Source organism: Amphiura filiformis, chromosome 7 (assembly GCF_039555335.1).
Source record: "Amphiura filiformis chromosome 7, Afil_fr2py, whole genome shotgun sequence".
In the NCBI taxonomy this organism is placed as follows: Eukaryota; Metazoa; Echinodermata; class Ophiuroidea; order Amphilepidida; family Amphiuridae; genus Amphiura; species Amphiura filiformis.
This window is the reverse complement of record NC_092634.1, coordinates 52,819,323-52,837,482: the sequence shown is the minus strand read 5'-3', so window position 1 is coordinate 52,837,482 and position 18,160 is coordinate 52,819,323. Positions and strand designations below refer to the sequence as shown.

Below are 18,160 nucleotides of genomic sequence, written 5' to 3'. Positions count from 1 at the left end.
AGGTAATAAAAGGTTGTCAGAAAACGTTTAAATGTCGGGTTATATAAAGGGTACATTAATGGTATAAAACGTTTTCATAACATTAAATAACATTTGTTGGTAATTTACTGCACAGCAAATACAAATGTTTTACAGAAAACATTTAAATGTCGGGTTATACATGTATAAAGGGTATAAAAACGTTTTAATAACATTCCAAAAACATTTTTGAAAACTTGGTACAAATCATTTTAAACAGAATGTTATTTTGGGGTTGAAAAAATATTTGGCAAAATTATTTGCCCAAAATATTTGCAATAACGTTTTTAAAATGTTTTCACGACCTTTATATAACCCGACATTTAAATGTTATTAAAACGTTTTATAAAAAAACATTTTAAAAACATTTCTATGTTTGCTGGGTGCAAATATTTTAACATAATGTTATTTAAGTGTTGACAAAATATTTGGCCAAAAATGTTTGCAAAACTAGTTTACAATGACATTTCGAAAACATTTTAAAAATATTGTTATAGTGTAGTGTGTTTTCATACAAAACGTTTTAAAACGATTTCATGACCTTTATATAACTCGACATTTTACAGTTATTAAAACGTTTTTACCTAAACCAAAACCCAAAATATAACTTATTTAAAACGATTTAAAAACGTTTTTGTGTTTGCTGGGTAGCTATCTACGGCTGATGATGTAGCTATACTGGTATTGTAGCTACCTACTGCTGATACTGATATTGGTGTAGAGACTGTCTACTGATGATACTGGCATTGATGGTCTAACTATCTACTGGTAGTGGTATTGACGAAGTAGCTACCTACTGCTGATACTGGTATTGATGAAGTAGCTATCTACTGTTGATACTGGTATTGATGAAGTAGCTATCTACTGATGATACTGGTATTGATGAAGTAGCTACCTACTGCTGATACCAGTATTGATGAAGTAGCTATCTACTGCTGATACTGGTATTGATGACTATGAGTAGCTACAGGGTGTCCAAAAAAAAAGAGGCCCTCATTGCGCCCTCTTTTTCTCGTATTTTTGAAAAGTTGATTAAACATATTTTGGTATGTAAAGAAACTTTTAATCGTTAGCTTTAATAAACCAAAACAATTATTTCAATCGGCTCACAACTTTTGAAGATATGCTTTTTGAATAAAAGTACCCGTTTTCACTCTGTCCCCGGATGGCAAACAGAGTGGTTGGGATGGCTCATGCTGTGGAGTGGCCTGGACGATCACCAGACCTCACACCACTTGATTTTTTCCTTTGTGGCAAAATCCAAGATCTTTGCAACCGTATTACTGAATGCATTCGCAAGTATGCGGCGCACAAGGATGGTACGCAACGCAATTGATGCAATGAGGACCAGAGCTGAAACATGTATTCGCTACGGAGGCAACCAGGTAGAGGTAGAGCAGCACAGTAAACTCTTACTGTTACTTCTCCTTACCCTGATGACCACCAAACTTGATTAATAGAGCCGCTGGCCCAAGCTATAAGGTGTACCACAGTTGGGGTCAAAGGTCATGTAAGGCTTAATAGGGGCCATTTTGTGCAAATATTTGTGTAAAATGTGCTGAAAGAGCTATCATTAGAGGCAGCGATTTGACAGACAAACTGGGCAGGGAGACAGCTAGCCTGCTATTTTTGTAACCAGAGATAATCATAGACAATAACTCTACTGTCTATGTTTTAAGATTCGTTAAGCTACAACGTCGCCCACAAGTGAAACGAAACAAACATTTCGCCCGACTGAAAAAAAACCCAATTCTGTTGGTGTTTCTGCTGCACGCGTCCTTTAACGTTATGAAATATATTTATGTGTATACAGAGAAGAGCGCCGTTATTTTCTGTTAACGATTTAACAATTTCCGCCTATTGGGATGATCAGGCGGTTGTTGAATTACTGCTAACATGGTGTCAAGCTCATGTAGGCCTTGCAGACAAACTCAGACAGCTGAATAGTAATTAGAATAAGATCGTATTTGTCTTTTTTGTACATCGTAAATTGTAATTATTGGACTTATTTTCCTCAACTCTCTTGCTATATCAAAGGACGATATTAAAGGTGCAAGCCTTATGCCCCATCTGTAATAGCTGCCAGGTGTCATATGTATTTTAGACGTGTACAATATAGAATGCAGAAACCGTGAAATGTTTATAGGGCAGCTATTGCAAATAAGGCTGCCTTGCACTATCCCTTCGTTACAATTCTTTCAAAACTAACATTGACCTTCTTCTCAGGAAGACACATTGTATACTTAGAGTGAATAATTAATTAAATAATTAATAAGGGGCACAATTTGATTTCCAGGGGGCATGGAAGTTTTTAAAAAGCCATTAGAATTTCGCCGCCTTTGGGTGACATTATCCTTCCAGACCCAAGCTCCCATGGCCCACTAGGAAACTAATGGTGCGACCCTAACTATTGTTGCTTGCTCTCGAATTGCTATTACATGTAATTGTGGTAATTAAATAGCAGTTTTGTTCGGCTAGATCTCATAATTTGATTCTAGTTTCTATTCATAGGTAAATACTGATACTTTCGTCTGAACAATAACATTTTCATTTGCATATATATAACTTAATTGTGTGATCGTTTTACATTAGTTTAAAACAAATAAAAACTTAACACACATTCTACAGTCGGTTTCAATTCCCAGGTGTCACTCAGTGTACCGTCACCTTTCTTTCAAATTGTAATCATAATGAACAGTGGACTTCGGTTGTATATATAAATGCGCATATAAATGCGCACGTGACCAGATGGCCAGTGCCATGTTCGTGTTACCTCACTGTCAATCACTGAAATTGCGACCACAGTTCTAGGTGGTGGCCGCATTGCATTCTCTAAATTCAGTAAATTTTCATCGTCAACCGTGTAATTGAATGGGATTGTTTTGAATTTTTTTAAAACGCTTGAAATATCACAAACAAATAGGCCTATGTTGATAAATAATATAAATACAAGCAAAAACCGTTGGGGTTCGATAATGAACCCCACAAAATTAACCGACTATATTGGAAAATGCCATACGGCCGGGCGGTTTCACAAGTTGCCGGCTCGATCATGTCATCCGCCGCCTGCACAGTTCTGACCTTAAAGCCAATCATGTCCCCTTTCATACTTTCACGCCGTTGCGACAAGAGGCATGACTTATCAGCCATTCACAAGTCTTGATTGTGTCTGTTTGTCTACAATGCGCGTGTGTCACGCCGCTCAGCGGCAAGCAGCATGTAGTATGAAACAAGCACTACGTCATAGATATGGCCAATTGGCACGCCCATTTAGCACGGAAATTATGACAGTTTGTAAATCAGCAATATCTAGCTTTTCCGTAGTTGATTTTTTTTTCCGTTTAGGAAAACGTTAATAAAGAGTTTATCTTTCGGGTCAAGTTATTTTACCCTTTGCAATCAATGCCACTATTTTGCAAAAGCAATTTTCCTTGCGACCTGTCATTTTCCCCTATACTTTTGCACGGGGAGTTTATGTACATCCGGGTACCTTATATCGTTTAATACGGTATGGCGACTTGTAGATGTCACGTGCGCATTTATATATATGCGCATTTATATATACAACCGAAGTCCACTGATGAATAGTCAATCCAAATAATCATTCTTACAGCGTCCAATGCTGGAATCATGCGGTATCTTCTGGTATTTCACGAATTGCTGTACTCACGCAAACAGAATAACCAGCATCCCATTGGCTTTATCATCATTTGATATTATCTAATAATGTTGGTAAAATGGGGTGGCGTATTTTGGTAACGAAGAATGTAAACCGCGTTCTCCCGAATAGAACGAGAGGTGCTTAGAACGGTTAAGAGAATTGCAAATCGAGCGCCGATTGCCCGATGAAGAGCGTGAGTTGTGGGCGAAGTTGAAGGTAGTAGTTTTTCAGAGGAGAAACTTCCTGAGCACATCAACTCCCCAAACCTGTTGATGGGTTTGAAAAGGCATTTTTTTAAAACACACTTAATGTGTACTGCCTAAATAATTGACTTTGTGTTTGAACTCTTGCTATAAACATTAGGCCCTTATGTTCAATGTTTTCTGTAATTTTATGCTTTTGTTTTTTCTTTAATTGCTTTTGCATTGCGCCCCTTTCCAGTCAAAAAAGTTCTTGGGGTTCAGGAGGCTAATTGCATAAAGGAGGAGACCAACCCCACCCTAAACACCCTCTCCCATGAACTCTCAATACTATGTGATTCTCTACACCACCAAACGTCCAAATTGGATTAAAGGATCCAACCAGTCAACATTTAGCTACATACCACCCGCTGATGACGGAGAAGTGTTTCTCTGAAATAGAAGTGTTCCAGCCTAGATACCTGATCAAGTATTTTTTGGATTATACTAACATGTATTACTAGGGTGGACTTACACTTATCTTGTAAAACCTCTTAAATGTATATTTCATTTTACCTTGATGATAATTCTAACTCGTAACAAATATTGTACAGTTATTGAAATACATAATATTCCTTTAATGAAACCAATATTGTTGACATACTGGGTGCATAACATCCGTTGGTAGTCGAAAGTGTAAGAAAATATATTACATGGTTATTATACGAACATTTTGGTTTTGATCTGGTCTGATTAGAGCGATAACTTTGTTTTACATGGGAACGAATAATTTTTGACAGCCGATGTTCAACCGTTATTAGTACAGTTAACAGATTAATCACTGACAGATATTGTCATTAGAAGTATCAGTTTGCATTATATTGGCAATACAGTTGCGTGATTGGGTAAAACCAATAGAATATAATTCGCACTATATTATCGGTTTTAATTTCGATTGGTTCATACCGGACACTGAAAGGCAAATATATATATACATGTAGATCACGTTGTTTTTCTCATTGTTTGTTGTGCAAGTTGTAGCTCCAATAGTTGCTCTTATTTACGTTAAAAATGGATGAACAACTTATCACTTCGTCTCCAATTCCTGTCTTTAACGGCACAGTGGTGAGTCAACAGCAACGAATAATTGTAGGAGTAGTTCTCCTCTGTGTTTCCCTCACTGGAATTATTGGAAACACGTTGGTCATTTTGGCGGTATTTGCATCGAAAAAGTTACAAACTTTCAACAACATTTTTGTGGTCAACTTAAGCATTGCAGATTACTTAACTTGCTTGACTTTACCCTTGCAGTGTGTGGTGATTTTCAGTCCTGATGATGTGTTACCTATTCCAAATTGGGCCTGTGGTATAGTCGGTGCTTCAAGCTTTATCTGCGTTGGATGTAGTGTGTACACTCTTGCTTCTATTGGGACATATCGGTTTATTCTTCTCAAAGATGTCGCTGGTCGTGTTGCACCAAAATTTCAGAAACCGTCCATCGCTGTGTTTTGGATTGCGACCACCTGGATCATACCCGTATTGGTTAACGTGATACCCCACGTGATTGGCGCGGGTCATCTTGGGTTTAATGAGAACTATCATGCATGTGGCGCACAGACATCACATCCACGACACAGAGAATTAGAAATCGCACAAACTTTCGGCATGTATCTGATACCCTTCATCATTATAATTGTAACCTACACGCTAATTTTTGTTGCCATTCGTCGGCATACAAACCAAATGGTAAGGAGGCTTTCGATAAGACTGAGTACTTCCAGTTCAGGTCATAGCCTCAACCGTGATTCAGAAAGGACAAGGCAAATTCGACAGCGCCAAATCATAATTACAAGGAACATGTTCTATGTTGTACTGGCTTTCATCGTCTGTCTTACCCCATATGCCATATGTCTGGTCTTTCCTGATCTAAATGGACAGCTTTACGCAGCAGCTTTCGTAAGCGCTAACTCCTGCATCAACCCATTTCTCTACGGATTCAAACACCCACATTTTGGGGATGTGTTTAAAGCTCTGCTGAAATGTCAGTGTGGACAAGTACCAGAACGGTCGCCAGCATTAAAGAGGCTTCTTCGAATAACTAGTACTACTTCAGACATGTAACTTGTGTAAAAAACACTGTAAATAAATTTGTCGGAATATTCGTCTTAAATTCATTTGACGGTAATGCCCCCAAACAACGAAAATCAAGATTCCGCTAGTCGTGTTGCTCGATGCATAAACGTTGCTTGATTGTTTTTACCCTACCTATTATTTTGTAAAAGGTAGTTATGCAGACATACATGTAGAACATTAGGACACTGAAAATTAAGTTTGAATAACTTACGGCAATGTGGATGTAAGAGTAAGAATCTGAAAATGCCTCAGACCTTTCGTTCATCTTAGTATAAAAATATGTATGCCGAAATCAATACAGCATGAGATGTTCATAGTCTTCACCAAGGAATGGTCAGCCAATTTTGCCATAGCTTTCCTCAATCTCTTCAATTTATTTGTTTTTGCAAAGATTTATTATGATATGTTAATACTCTGCTCTTTATCATAAAATAAAAATTACGCACATCATTGATACACTAATACTCTGAATGCTGTGTCGTACTAACATTTAATATTATACGTTGTCAAGTGAACCGCGCCGATCCCACCAGCGCAGCAGATCTTTCCCGGTGCACTCAAATGACTCGACTCGGGCTAATCGAAATTCCAACACTCGCGATTCTTTTGAGCACAAACAAATTGACCTACCACCTTTCCCTGAGGGTGGGTGGGGTGGGGTTGATAGCCTATATAGCTCAAACTTGATATTTAGATTTGAATAGTCATTTCCTTTCATTGTTATTTAGCCACAAATCTAGTTCATTTTTTGCCTTTGTTGTATAAAAAGCCGGAATTTCTTAATTGGGTTCATGTCTGATTCAGGATGCCAGTGACTTAACTCGCACCTGCAAGATTCACCTGAACCACTAGTCCTGGAGAGAAATGCTGAATCTGCATATTTCCATGCTGACTACTCCCCACAGGCGAAAACATTGTATGCATCTACCTCTTAGATACAGTCTTAGCTTCGTACATCTGTTGTCCTTAAGGTCTCGAAACTCCATGTCCGCCATTTATCAATCGTCGGTTCTTCTTCTTAGCGTGTCCAAGCGCAGGGTCAAATGCGCCCGAGCCAATAGCTGACGCAGTGACGAGCAGAATCGTTGAATTCAGCTAGGTCCTCATGTGTGCAATGTTGCCCCATCTGTGGACAGACCAACAGGTGTTCCATAGTCTGTGGAACCGTTCCACACTCACAGGTAGTGTTTTGTCCTTCTGGTAGGTATCCCAATTTCTGCAAAGCGACCTTGCACCTTCCGACCCCTGATCTTAGTCTGTTGAGACACCGCCACTCAGGCCATGTGGAATCAGCTCCAGACGGTAGCTGCTCACTGAGTTGTAGTCCCATAGCTGGTGAATTGGGAGATCTCTCTTTCCACAGGGTGAGTCTCTCCGCTTCCTTGGAGACTGTCCCAAGAGGATGAACTTTGCTTAGGAAGCTTCCTCTGGATCTAAGGCGTTTGGGTGCAGCAGTCTGGTTGAACATGGGGTGCTTCATATCAGTGGTCTGACGCTCACGCTCTTGCATGCTGGTCACTTGTCGGCGTACATCTGGAGGGCTATAGCAGCTAAGGTGTAGAGACCCGTTGGTGTTGATCGGAGGCATCCAGTGAATAAATCGTCGGTGAATAAAGCATTGGCTTGACAATGACAATGGTCTGTTGTTAATCTGACCTTAAGAGGACTTCGAGGATGCAAGTCTGACTATCTCATGGGGTCGGATCGTCTGCAAGGAGCTTGCTCCTGGTTTCGTCTTCTTCGTTTGTGCACTTCTGCCACATATCTGTTCAGCTGTCAAAAGAGGCCAATTTAAACATGATGTTTTACTTTCTATAGTAAAAGTCAGTAAAACAATTCAAAAATGTGACATAATGTCCCAGGCGTAATGTAGTATTATTAATACATGACGCATGCGTAATGTATTATTAATACCTGGGATATTACGTCACATTTTTGAAACACGCAATAACGCAATGTACAGGAAATTGTGAAGTTAAAATACTCACTGGTACATCCCCTGCGTATTTCAGCCAATTCAGCAATGATATATCCTGTCTCATGGATGTACCAGGTCACCGTGGCTGTCTTGGGTAAAATCCCATCGTGTTGCAATCTTTAACCTCGACCAGTCACCTGATATACTTTCTGAACTTTTGAATGGTGGCAGTTCTGGTGACCATTACAATTATTGCGACCAGCCTCTTTTACTGCTAGACGCTCGATCTTCCAACCGCACTGTGCCATTCCCATCTGAAATTCTAATGTGAGTGCCACCAAATATGTGAAGCCCGAGTAGACATGCCACTATATGACAGATATACAGATTTATCTGCATAGTCATACTTGCCCCACCTGACACAAAACTATATCTTTTGAGTGGACATTCTAGTCAGTTCCTTCCCAGCAAACACAAAACGTTTTCGACATCATTCGCAAAAGGTTATAAAAGGTTGCCAGAAAACGTTTAAATGTCGGGTTATATAAAGGGTATATTAAGAGTATAAAACGTTTTCATAACCTTAAAAATCATTTTCTGATAATCCACTGCTCAGCAAACAAAAATGTTTTACAGAAAACGTTTAAATGTCGGGTTATATAAAGGGTATAAAAACGTTTTAATAACATTCCAAAAACATTCTTGAAAACTTGATACAAAACATTCTAAACAGAATGTTATTTTGGGTTGAAAAAATATTTTGCGAAAAATGTTTGCCCAAAATATTTTCAATAACGTTTTAAAAACGTTTTCATGACCTTTATATAACCCGACATTTAAATGTTATTAAAAGGTTTTAAAAAACATTTTAAGAACATTTCTGTGTTTGCTGGGTTCAAATATTTTAACCTACTGTTATTTAAGTATTGACACAACATTTGGCAAAAATGTTTGCAAAAATAGTTTACAATAACATTTTTGGAAAACATTTAAAAATATTGTTGTAGTGTGTTTTCATACAAAACGTTTTAAAACGTTATCATGACCTTTTATATAACCCGACATTTTAATGTTATTAAAACGTTTTTACCTAAACCAAAAGCCAAAATATAACTTATTTAAAACGTTTTTGTGTTTGCTGGGTTGATCGATATCAAATCATATTGCATAATGCTGGTGGGTTTTATGTTTCTCTTGGTTTCCCATTTACTGTGCAACACCACATTCTCTTTTTTCTTTTATGTGAACAGATTAATAGTATTTTTCACACACATTATACAGTAAAGTGTATTATAAATATATGAATACATTCTATTCAACTTCCAGATACCTGAATGAATTTAAACCATTTTTACACCAAAGTCATTCTACAATTGGTTACATTGGTGGAAAACGTTTTGAGTTATTTAAAAATATAAAACCAGGGCTAAAACAAACTTTCCCCTAAAATTACAAAACATTTCTTTGCGTAACTTGACATAAATTTTGTTGCAAAGAGATGTTTTGTAGTTTTGGTGTATTTTTTTTTGGGGGGGGGTAGTTATTTTTTCAACCCTGTATAAGTTTGTATTGGGATTGAGTGGGACGACCTTCACGCCACCTCTTTGTTTGTGTAAACAGAATATCCCATGACAAAAATACCATCATTGAGTTCAAGTTTACTTTTGATTTCCATTGCTTCATACCGGACATATGAAGGCTAGTCTAGAGCTTGCTATTTCCGATGTGTACTCAAATATAATAGTGTGTGCTGTCAGGGAATCTAAACGTCAATCGATGCTTTCACATTAAAAATGGATGAAGAACTTGGCACTTCGTCTCCAGTTTCTGCCTTCAATGGTACAGTTGTAACTCAAGATCAACGTGTAATTTTAGGAGTTGTTTTACTCTTAGTCTCAATCACAGGATTTATTGGCAACACTTTGGTTATCTTTGCTGTCTTTGCATCAAAAAAGTTGCATACTTTCAACAACATATTTATAGTGAACTTAAGCGTGGCGGATTGCTTAACTTGTTTAACTATACCCTTGCAATGTGTCGTGATCTTTAGTCCTGATGATATGCTACCTATTCCAAATTGGGCTTGCGGTATAGTTGGTGCTTCAAGCTTTATTTTCGTTGGATGTAGTGTGTACACTCTTGCTTCAATTGGGACATACCGCCTTATTCTTCTTAAAGATATCGCTGGTCGTTTCGCGCCAAAATTGAAGAAACCGTGTATCGCTGTGTTTTGGATTGCGGTGACATGGGTCATTCCCGTATTGGTCAACGTGATACCCCACGCGATTGGCGCAGGACATTTTGGGTTGAACGAGAAATATCATGCATGTGGAGCACGTACAGCGGGAATTAGACAATTAGAAATCGCACAAACATTCGGCATTTATATGATACCCTTCATCATTATAATCGTAACATACACGATGATTCTCGTCATCCTTCGTCGACATGCAGCACATATGGTAAGGAAGCTGTCAACGGAACTGAGCAATTCAGGTCAAAGCGTCAACCATGATTCTGAAAGGACCAAGCAAATTCGACAGCGCCAAATCGTCATAACAAAGAACATGTTCTATGTTTTATTGGCGTTCATCATTTGTCTTACCCCATATACCATATGTCTTGTGTTTCCCGAATTAAACGGACAGCTTTACGCAGCAGCTTTCGTTACCGCTAACTCCTGCATCAATCCACTTCTCTACGGATTCAAACACCCACAATTTGGGGAAGTGTTTAAAGCTCTACTGAAATGTCAGTGTGGACAAGTACCAGAACAGTCACAAGCTTTTAAGAGATTTCTTCGAATAATTAGTTCTACTTGTAACTTGAAATGTGTATATAGGACACTGTAGTATACAAAATATTGAATGTTTATAAGTATGTTTTTTAAGTACAATGTTTTTAAGTACAATGGTAAGGTAAGAGTATTTGTATGAGGTGAAACATGTACGGTTCCATTCAACGAAGATTTGCTGAGTTAAATGGAACAGTTCAGATAGATCCGTGTTCACCATCCATGCAATAACAGCGCCCCTGTCATGCATGATGACTTTAGCTTTTTTGATCACAATGCATCAATGGGTGATCGTTATGATAATGACTCGTACCAGTACCATGATCACGATGATAGCCATGTATCATCTGCTGCAAGCCATCGCAGTAGACCTAGAGTTTTAACACCCATACCCAGAGCCCCTGAGAGCAGCACCCAACGTACAAATAAGAACAGTTCAAACAGTTCACCTGTTCCATCGATTTTTGTCACAAATACCAGATCACTTGTGGAAAAGTTGGATGAAACTGAAGTTATCCTTTCTCAGAACGATTCACAGATATTTGTTGTAAGTGAAACTTGGTTCCACCCTGGCTTACCGGACTCTAAAATGAACATTCCCCAATATAACTTATTTTCTGTCTCACGCCAAAAACAACATAGCCTCGAGCGCGGAGGAGGTGTAGCAGTTTATGTGAAGAACAATATCACTTCTTATCTCATAACTGAAATTACAGTCCCAGAAGAGCTGGAATGTGTTTGGGTAATGGTGCGTCCCCACCGTATGCCACGAGAGGTGTCAGCAATTGCAGTCTGTGCCGTGTATATTCCACCAGATGCACCAGTTGCACTACAGAATCTACTCGTTGACCATCTACTTGAAGCTACTGATAGTCTACGTACAGCCTATCCTGACATTGGATTTGTAATTGCTGGAGACTTTAATAAATCACGTATTGACAGATTATTGTTTGGCAATCAATTGAAACAACTCATTAAATTTCCAACTAGAAAGGATGCTATACTAGATCTTGTTTTTACCAATTTTAGTCAGCATTACAATGAACCAATTTGCTTACCACCAATTGGGAAAAGTGATCACAATTGCATTGTTCTTAAGCCATGTAGTTCAATCCCTGGTAATAAAATCAAGAAGTCCAGTGTGAGATCATTTAAGGATTCTAATCTCCGTAGTTTTGGTACATGGATTCAAAACCATGATTGGGATGAAGTTATTAACACATCTGGGGTCCAAGCCAAAACTGACACCTTTTATGCTCAGTTGAATGATGCAATTGAAACACATTTTCCATTGGTCACTGTAAAACATCATGAATCTGATAAACCATGGATAACTCAGAAAATTAAAAATCTAATTCGTGACCGCCAGACTGCCTTCATGCAAGGTAACACAACTCAGTGGAAGTTTTTACGCAATAAAATCAAGCGTTTAATTGAGCAAACAAAAATGAATTACTATGCTGAAAGAGTTAGACACTTGCAAAAAACTGACAGTAAAAACTGGCATCGCCAGGTTAAGGTCATGACAAGGAACTGTTCAAATGAAACATGTATTCAGGTGCCAGGGGTCCAAGCTAATAATAGACACAACGAAATTGCAAATGTCATCAATTGTAAATTTGTGGATGTTTCTGCTAATTTAGAGCCCCTTGATAATTCTAAGCTCCCTTCATACTTACCAGCAAGGAGCTCACCACCATGTTTGCACCCATGGAATGTGTATACAGTTTTAAAAAGATCAATGCATCAAAAGCTACAGGTCCTGATGGGATACCGCCTCGTCTTGTCAAAGAATTTGCATACGAGCTGAGTGTTCCTCTCACTGACATCTTGAATAGCTCGTATACTGAGGGGACGGTTCCACACCAGTGGAAAAAAGCGATTGTGATTCCTATCCCGAAGCAGTATCCTGCGAATATTGACAAGTTGAGACCGGTGTCCCTGACGGACTGTTTTGCTAAAATCAGTGAAGGTTTTGTTGTGGACTGGATTCTTGATGACATTCAACACAAAATAGATCCCAACCAATATGGTAATGTTAAAGGAGTCTCTACCTCACATTATCTGGTTAGTCTGATACATTTTCTACACACTGGGGCTAATTTACCAAAAAATGTGGGCACTGTTGTCGTGACGGATTTTTCAAAAGCTTTTGACCTCATAGACCACAATTTACTCATCTCCAAGTTTGTTCATATAGGAGTGAGAGAATCACTCATTCCATGGATTTGTAGTTTCATTTCTGGTAGACAACAGTGTGTCAGATATAACCAAACTTTATCTGACTACAAATATTTAAATGGGGGGTTGCCACAAGGCACAAAAATGGGCCCTTTGGGTTTCCAAATCATTATCAATGATGCAGCATCAGATGCTGATGCTAGTGTGTGGAAGTATGTAGATGACCTATCTTTGGCATCAAATGTATCCTATCCTACCAAGAGTACGCTGCAAAAGATCTGAACAGTTTTGTTGATTGGTCAAAAATAATAATTTGACACTAAATCCATCCAAGTGTCAAGGGCTTCAGGTTTGTTTCATGAATGACCCACCTGCTCCCACTGTGTCTATTGACGATGTGCCTCTTCAGTTTGTTAAATTTGCTAAAATTCTTGGCATTTGGATACAGGATGATTTGAAGTGGGACAAACAAATTAATGAAATGCTAAAAAACCAATAGCCGCATGTATATGCTCCGTACTCTTAAAAGATTTGGTTTTACATCTGATGAACTTGCAGTTATTTACAAAGGCTATGTACGGCCATTGTTAGAATATGGTGATGTTGTATGGGATTCGTCGTTGACATGTGAACAGGTTAATTCTCTTGAAAGAGTGCAAATAAGGGCTTGCAAAATAATACTTGGCAAGAAATACAACTCATATACTGATGCAATTGAAGAATGTGGAATTCAGACTCTTTCTGACCGTAGGAAAAATCACAGTGTTAAATTTGCTCAGTCTCTGCCAAAATGTGATCGTACGACCAATCTCATTCCCCTACAAGGCGTTCTATGCATGGCAGAGAATTGCGCAATTCAAATTCCATCACTCGTTTACCTTGTAGAACTGAGCGGTTCAGAAAGAGTCCAATTCCACACTTCATCAACTTACTTAATGCTTAAAATTGATGTTTTGTTTCACCCATTGATGCAGTTTTACAATTTGATGCAATTTAATTTAATTATTTTGATGTGACAATTTTTATGGTATGGGTATGACAGTGAATATGAGTGTATTGAGTGACTTGGTGTGTATGCATAATTATTTAGGGTGACTGTGTTTGGAAGTTCATGTAAGAGGTGCGCTCAAGAGTGAGTGGGGTGTGTTTGTGAGGATAAGTGTGTTATAAGATTAGTTAAGGGGTTTGTTTTCATAATTATGTGCAATATAATTTTTGTGTTTCTTTTATGCTTTTTTGATGCTTATTTGATTTGGTGTGTGGCGAGTATTATTTGTGGTCACTGTGTCTGGGAGTAAGAGGTGTGCTTAGGGGTGGGTGTGTGTGAGTGTGGTGTGATGTGGTGAGTGTGGAGATAAGCTTTTATAATTATGTGCAATATAATTCTGAATATTATATGTTTTTCTTATGTTTATTTCTTGTAATATGTATTTTAATAACTTTTATGTATAATAATAGTAAATAATTTTTTGATGTTTTAATATATTGTAAAAAGTGACGCAATTTGGCTATTTGCCACGATGTTATTTTCAATAAATATGAAATGAATGAATGAAATGAAATGAACAGTTCATTTTTCACAGAAAGAAAATATTCTTTCCACTGAACGAACATTCCATATTTCTTTTATGTAACTCAAATATATTTTCTGCCACTTAAATTTTCAAATCGCCAGGGAAACAATTTTAATTGTTAAAACTATATTTATTTTCGAAGCGACACCTATTGTAATCGTCACGTCGAGGTGGTTACCGTGAGCGCTATTCGCCAGCGAAGTGGTTACGTAACTCCCTGGTAACTGGATCACGCACCTTTTGGAATTGATAGTACATGCCATAGACTTTGTGTTGCGATCATTTCGATCGTGGTGTAGAATTCAAAAGCGTGATCCAGTTCACATGGTGATAATCGGATTACACGTACCACTTCGCTGGCGAATACGCTCGCGTTTGTCAGCGTTGCTGTGGTAGCTGCGAGTGAATTCAATTCTCGCGGAGTCTTTTATGAAAATAACAAAAATAATCAATAATAATCAATCAAATGACAAGAATCTTTCTGTAAATAAAAGTTATAAAACTATCCTGAAATCTTTATTATGATGGTAATGTCTAGATTCACGTTCATTGATCTCAAGCAACACTGACATTAAACACCTTGGAGGGCGTAAACGCCTTGGCTCATAAGTATGTCAATCAATTTTGAAGTTGGTATCGATATGAAACCCACTTTGTTGTGGACTATAAACAACCAGGACTGCCTCACCAACATGATACGTCTCGATGTAGACTGCTTTGCATTCCCTTTTTGATAAACAATTCATACCTTAATACCATTCCATGCATAAAACACAACACATCCCCAGTGACCGCTCTGCCCAGAGAAAAAAGGGCATTTTTTTTTCATGGATAGCTAGCTGTTGGATCAGAACAGGATTGATGGAATTTTTATGGTCAGAGTGATTAGAAGGATGACAAATTAAAATGGTCTACTAAAGTAGACTAGTCTCGATGTTGTGTACTGCTGTGTAACTGCTCTATTTACTCTCTACTACAGGTATTTTGATAGGGTGGGATATTAAGGGGTCTAAAATGAGCTTTTATTGCGTTTCGACAGTATTTTTGTGGGACATGAGAGCACCTCAGACCTATCGAATTGCATTCTGAATACGAAGCATGTCTTTCTGATATCAAATAATTTTCATTTTTGAAAATCACAATATAATACAAATTTTATGACAAATTATAAAAATTTGATATTTTTCAAATTTTGATATATAACAGTCCTCGAAGTAAATTATATAAATCTAATGACATATTCTTAAAGTGTATGTAGCAGGGAGGAAAAAGCCGACGGTCAATTAAAATTTTGACCTTTCATATTGAAGATATAGATTTTTTCCCAAGCCCTAATTTTTTTGGTGTTTTAGGAAAAAAAATCCATATCTTCAATACGAAAGGTCAAAATTTTCAATTGATCGTCGGCTTTTCATCCCACCTACATACACTTTAAGTATAAATCATCAGATTTATAAAGTTTACTTCAAGTACTGTTAAATATCAAAAATATAAATTTTAATGATTTGCCATAAAATGTGTATTAAATTGCGAATTTCAAAAAATCAAAATTATTTGATACCAGAAGGACATTCTTCGTATTCAGAATGCAATTCGATATGTCTGATGTGCTCTCATGTCCCAAAATAAATACTGTCCAAACGTTCATACCCCAGCCCTTAAAGCAGTGAGATGTTCAATCAGTTTGGATAACTAAATGACACTAGATGACACAAGAATAAGAACTCTCACCTTTAGTTATATTAAACCACCAGGAAAGAATAAAAGGCTACAGAAACGACTCAAAACTCTCACTTCCCTAATTTCCTTACTGATTTCCAACAAGTTGTGGTTTTACAGAGGTTAAAGCGAAAATATATTTACACAATTTTACAGTTAAATAATACTGCATTGGGTATTATACCAGCAAACACATTAGAGAATGAATTTGGAGAAAACCTTCTGATAATTACAAACACTCGCTGAGCAGCAAGACCTTCCCTCTAAGCTTTTAATCCGATAAGCTGATTATCTAGGCCTATTTGTTTTCATGAATTGGAAGACATTCTTTGATGTATTACTGAGCTCAATCATCTGAAATTACTGGAGCGTAATAGTATTTTATTAACAGAATGTTTTCTCCAAATTCATTTCCTAATGACAAAACGTTTTAAACAGGTTATATTTTGTTTTCTAGTTTGGTTAAAACGTTTTAATAACATTAAATGTCGGGTTCTGTAAAGGTCATGAAAACGTTTTAAAAAAAAGTTAAGTATAAATATATACTACAACAACATTTTTAAATATTGTAAAATATTTGTTGCAAACATTGTTTGCAAAATATTTCATCAACACTTAAAATATTTTGCAATAGGTTTTCACAAAATGTTTTTGAATGTTATGAAACCGTTTTATACCATCTATATAACCCGACATTTACACTTTTTCTGACAACCTTTTCTAACCTTTTACCAATAATGTCGACAACGTTTTGTGTTTGCTGGGATAGCATAAAATGACGCACACCGTCAATGTAAATTGGCGTTTCATATTTTACATGTCTAATCTGCGCCGGTTTTTGTTGTGGACCATTTGGGTATCACCCAGTTTACGGATTAAACCAAGATTATGACTTGTGATTTATTCCGTTTAAATCAATGGTGATACCCAGACGGAACGACACGCCGTTTGGGTACACTACCCAAAACGGTTTGTTATAGTATTTCTATGAGTACGCCGTCGGTTATCATAGTACTGGTACAGCTGGTCCCTGAGTGTGTGAGTGGTCGAGCTTTCGTTGATAGTCAGAGACACATTTGACGAAAGCTTGACCGCTCACGAAGGACCGGCTGCACCGGTACTGTGATACTCGACAGCGTACTTGTAAAAATACTATAACTTCTTATGAATACACGCACTGTATTGAAACATTATACTTAATTCTTTATATTACACGACCATTTTCAATTAAATCTTGATGCAATATGACCTTACTGGCATGTGGGAGATTGTGATCTTACGGCAACGCGAACTTATACGTGTACGTACGCTAATGTGACCTGGTGACTGATTTGCTATTGACAGGTTTAACTGGCGTTTGCGTAGAAGTAAGTATTGTCGTGATTATATTACAACCTTTTAAACTGCTAAAGCCGGTCGTCATTGACTGGGGTAGGCAAGTGTAGCCGACAATCAGGCGTTACTCTGATCGGAACCGACAGTAACGAGGACTTTTATCATAGATCATTTGCCCCGCCATTACCAGATGAACCACGGGGAGAGTCGAGATTTATTTTTGGTCCTGCGGGGAATTGAACCCGGGACCTCTCGCACCATAGACAAAGACCATAACCAGTGTGCCACGCTGCTCCCTTTTTGCAATGACTCCACCATTTTACAGTCCTATGCAACGCCCCTCCCTGCTCCTTTCATTGTGTAAGGTATATCAGGTTTTATACTGAATGACAAGTTGAAATGCATACACCCCCTATATGGAAGACATGACCTTAATCTCCCACATGCCTATAGATTTCAAATGGAGTCCTCTATTTAGGTAACCTCGTTTAAAGGTCACACTCCCTGTGTGGGAATCTAAGGTCATGTCCTCCAGGGGGTGTATGGATTTCAGATGGAATAGCCCATTTCAGGAAGACGACTCCACAATCTAGCCACCGATTGCATCTGACGCACTGAAGGGAGATCAATTACCAGCCCATATCACCA

At 37.8% G+C, this 18,160-nt stretch overlaps 2 protein-coding genes across 2 annotated transcripts; both read left to right on the top strand.

The window, feature by feature from the left end:
• Positions 1 to 4,929: 4,929 nt before the first annotated feature.
• Positions 4,930 to 5,979, top strand: LOC140157940 (allatostatin-A receptor-like). Its single transcript, XM_072181188.1, has 2 exons — positions 4,930 to 4,983; positions 5,170 to 5,979. Exons 1-2 carry the CDS (start codon positions 4,930 to 4,932, stop codon positions 5,977 to 5,979), a joined length of 864 nt encoding a protein of 287 aa, XP_072037289.1.
• Positions 5,980 to 10,986: 5,007 nt separating this feature from the next.
• On the top strand, positions 10,987 to 13,166 carry LOC140157939 (uncharacterized). Its single transcript, XM_072181187.1, has 2 exons — positions 10,987 to 12,088; positions 12,367 to 13,166. Exons 1-2 carry the CDS (start codon positions 10,987 to 10,989, stop codon positions 13,164 to 13,166), a joined length of 1,902 nt encoding a protein of 633 aa, XP_072037288.1.
• The last annotated feature ends 4,994 nt before the right edge of the window (positions 13,167 to 18,160 follow it).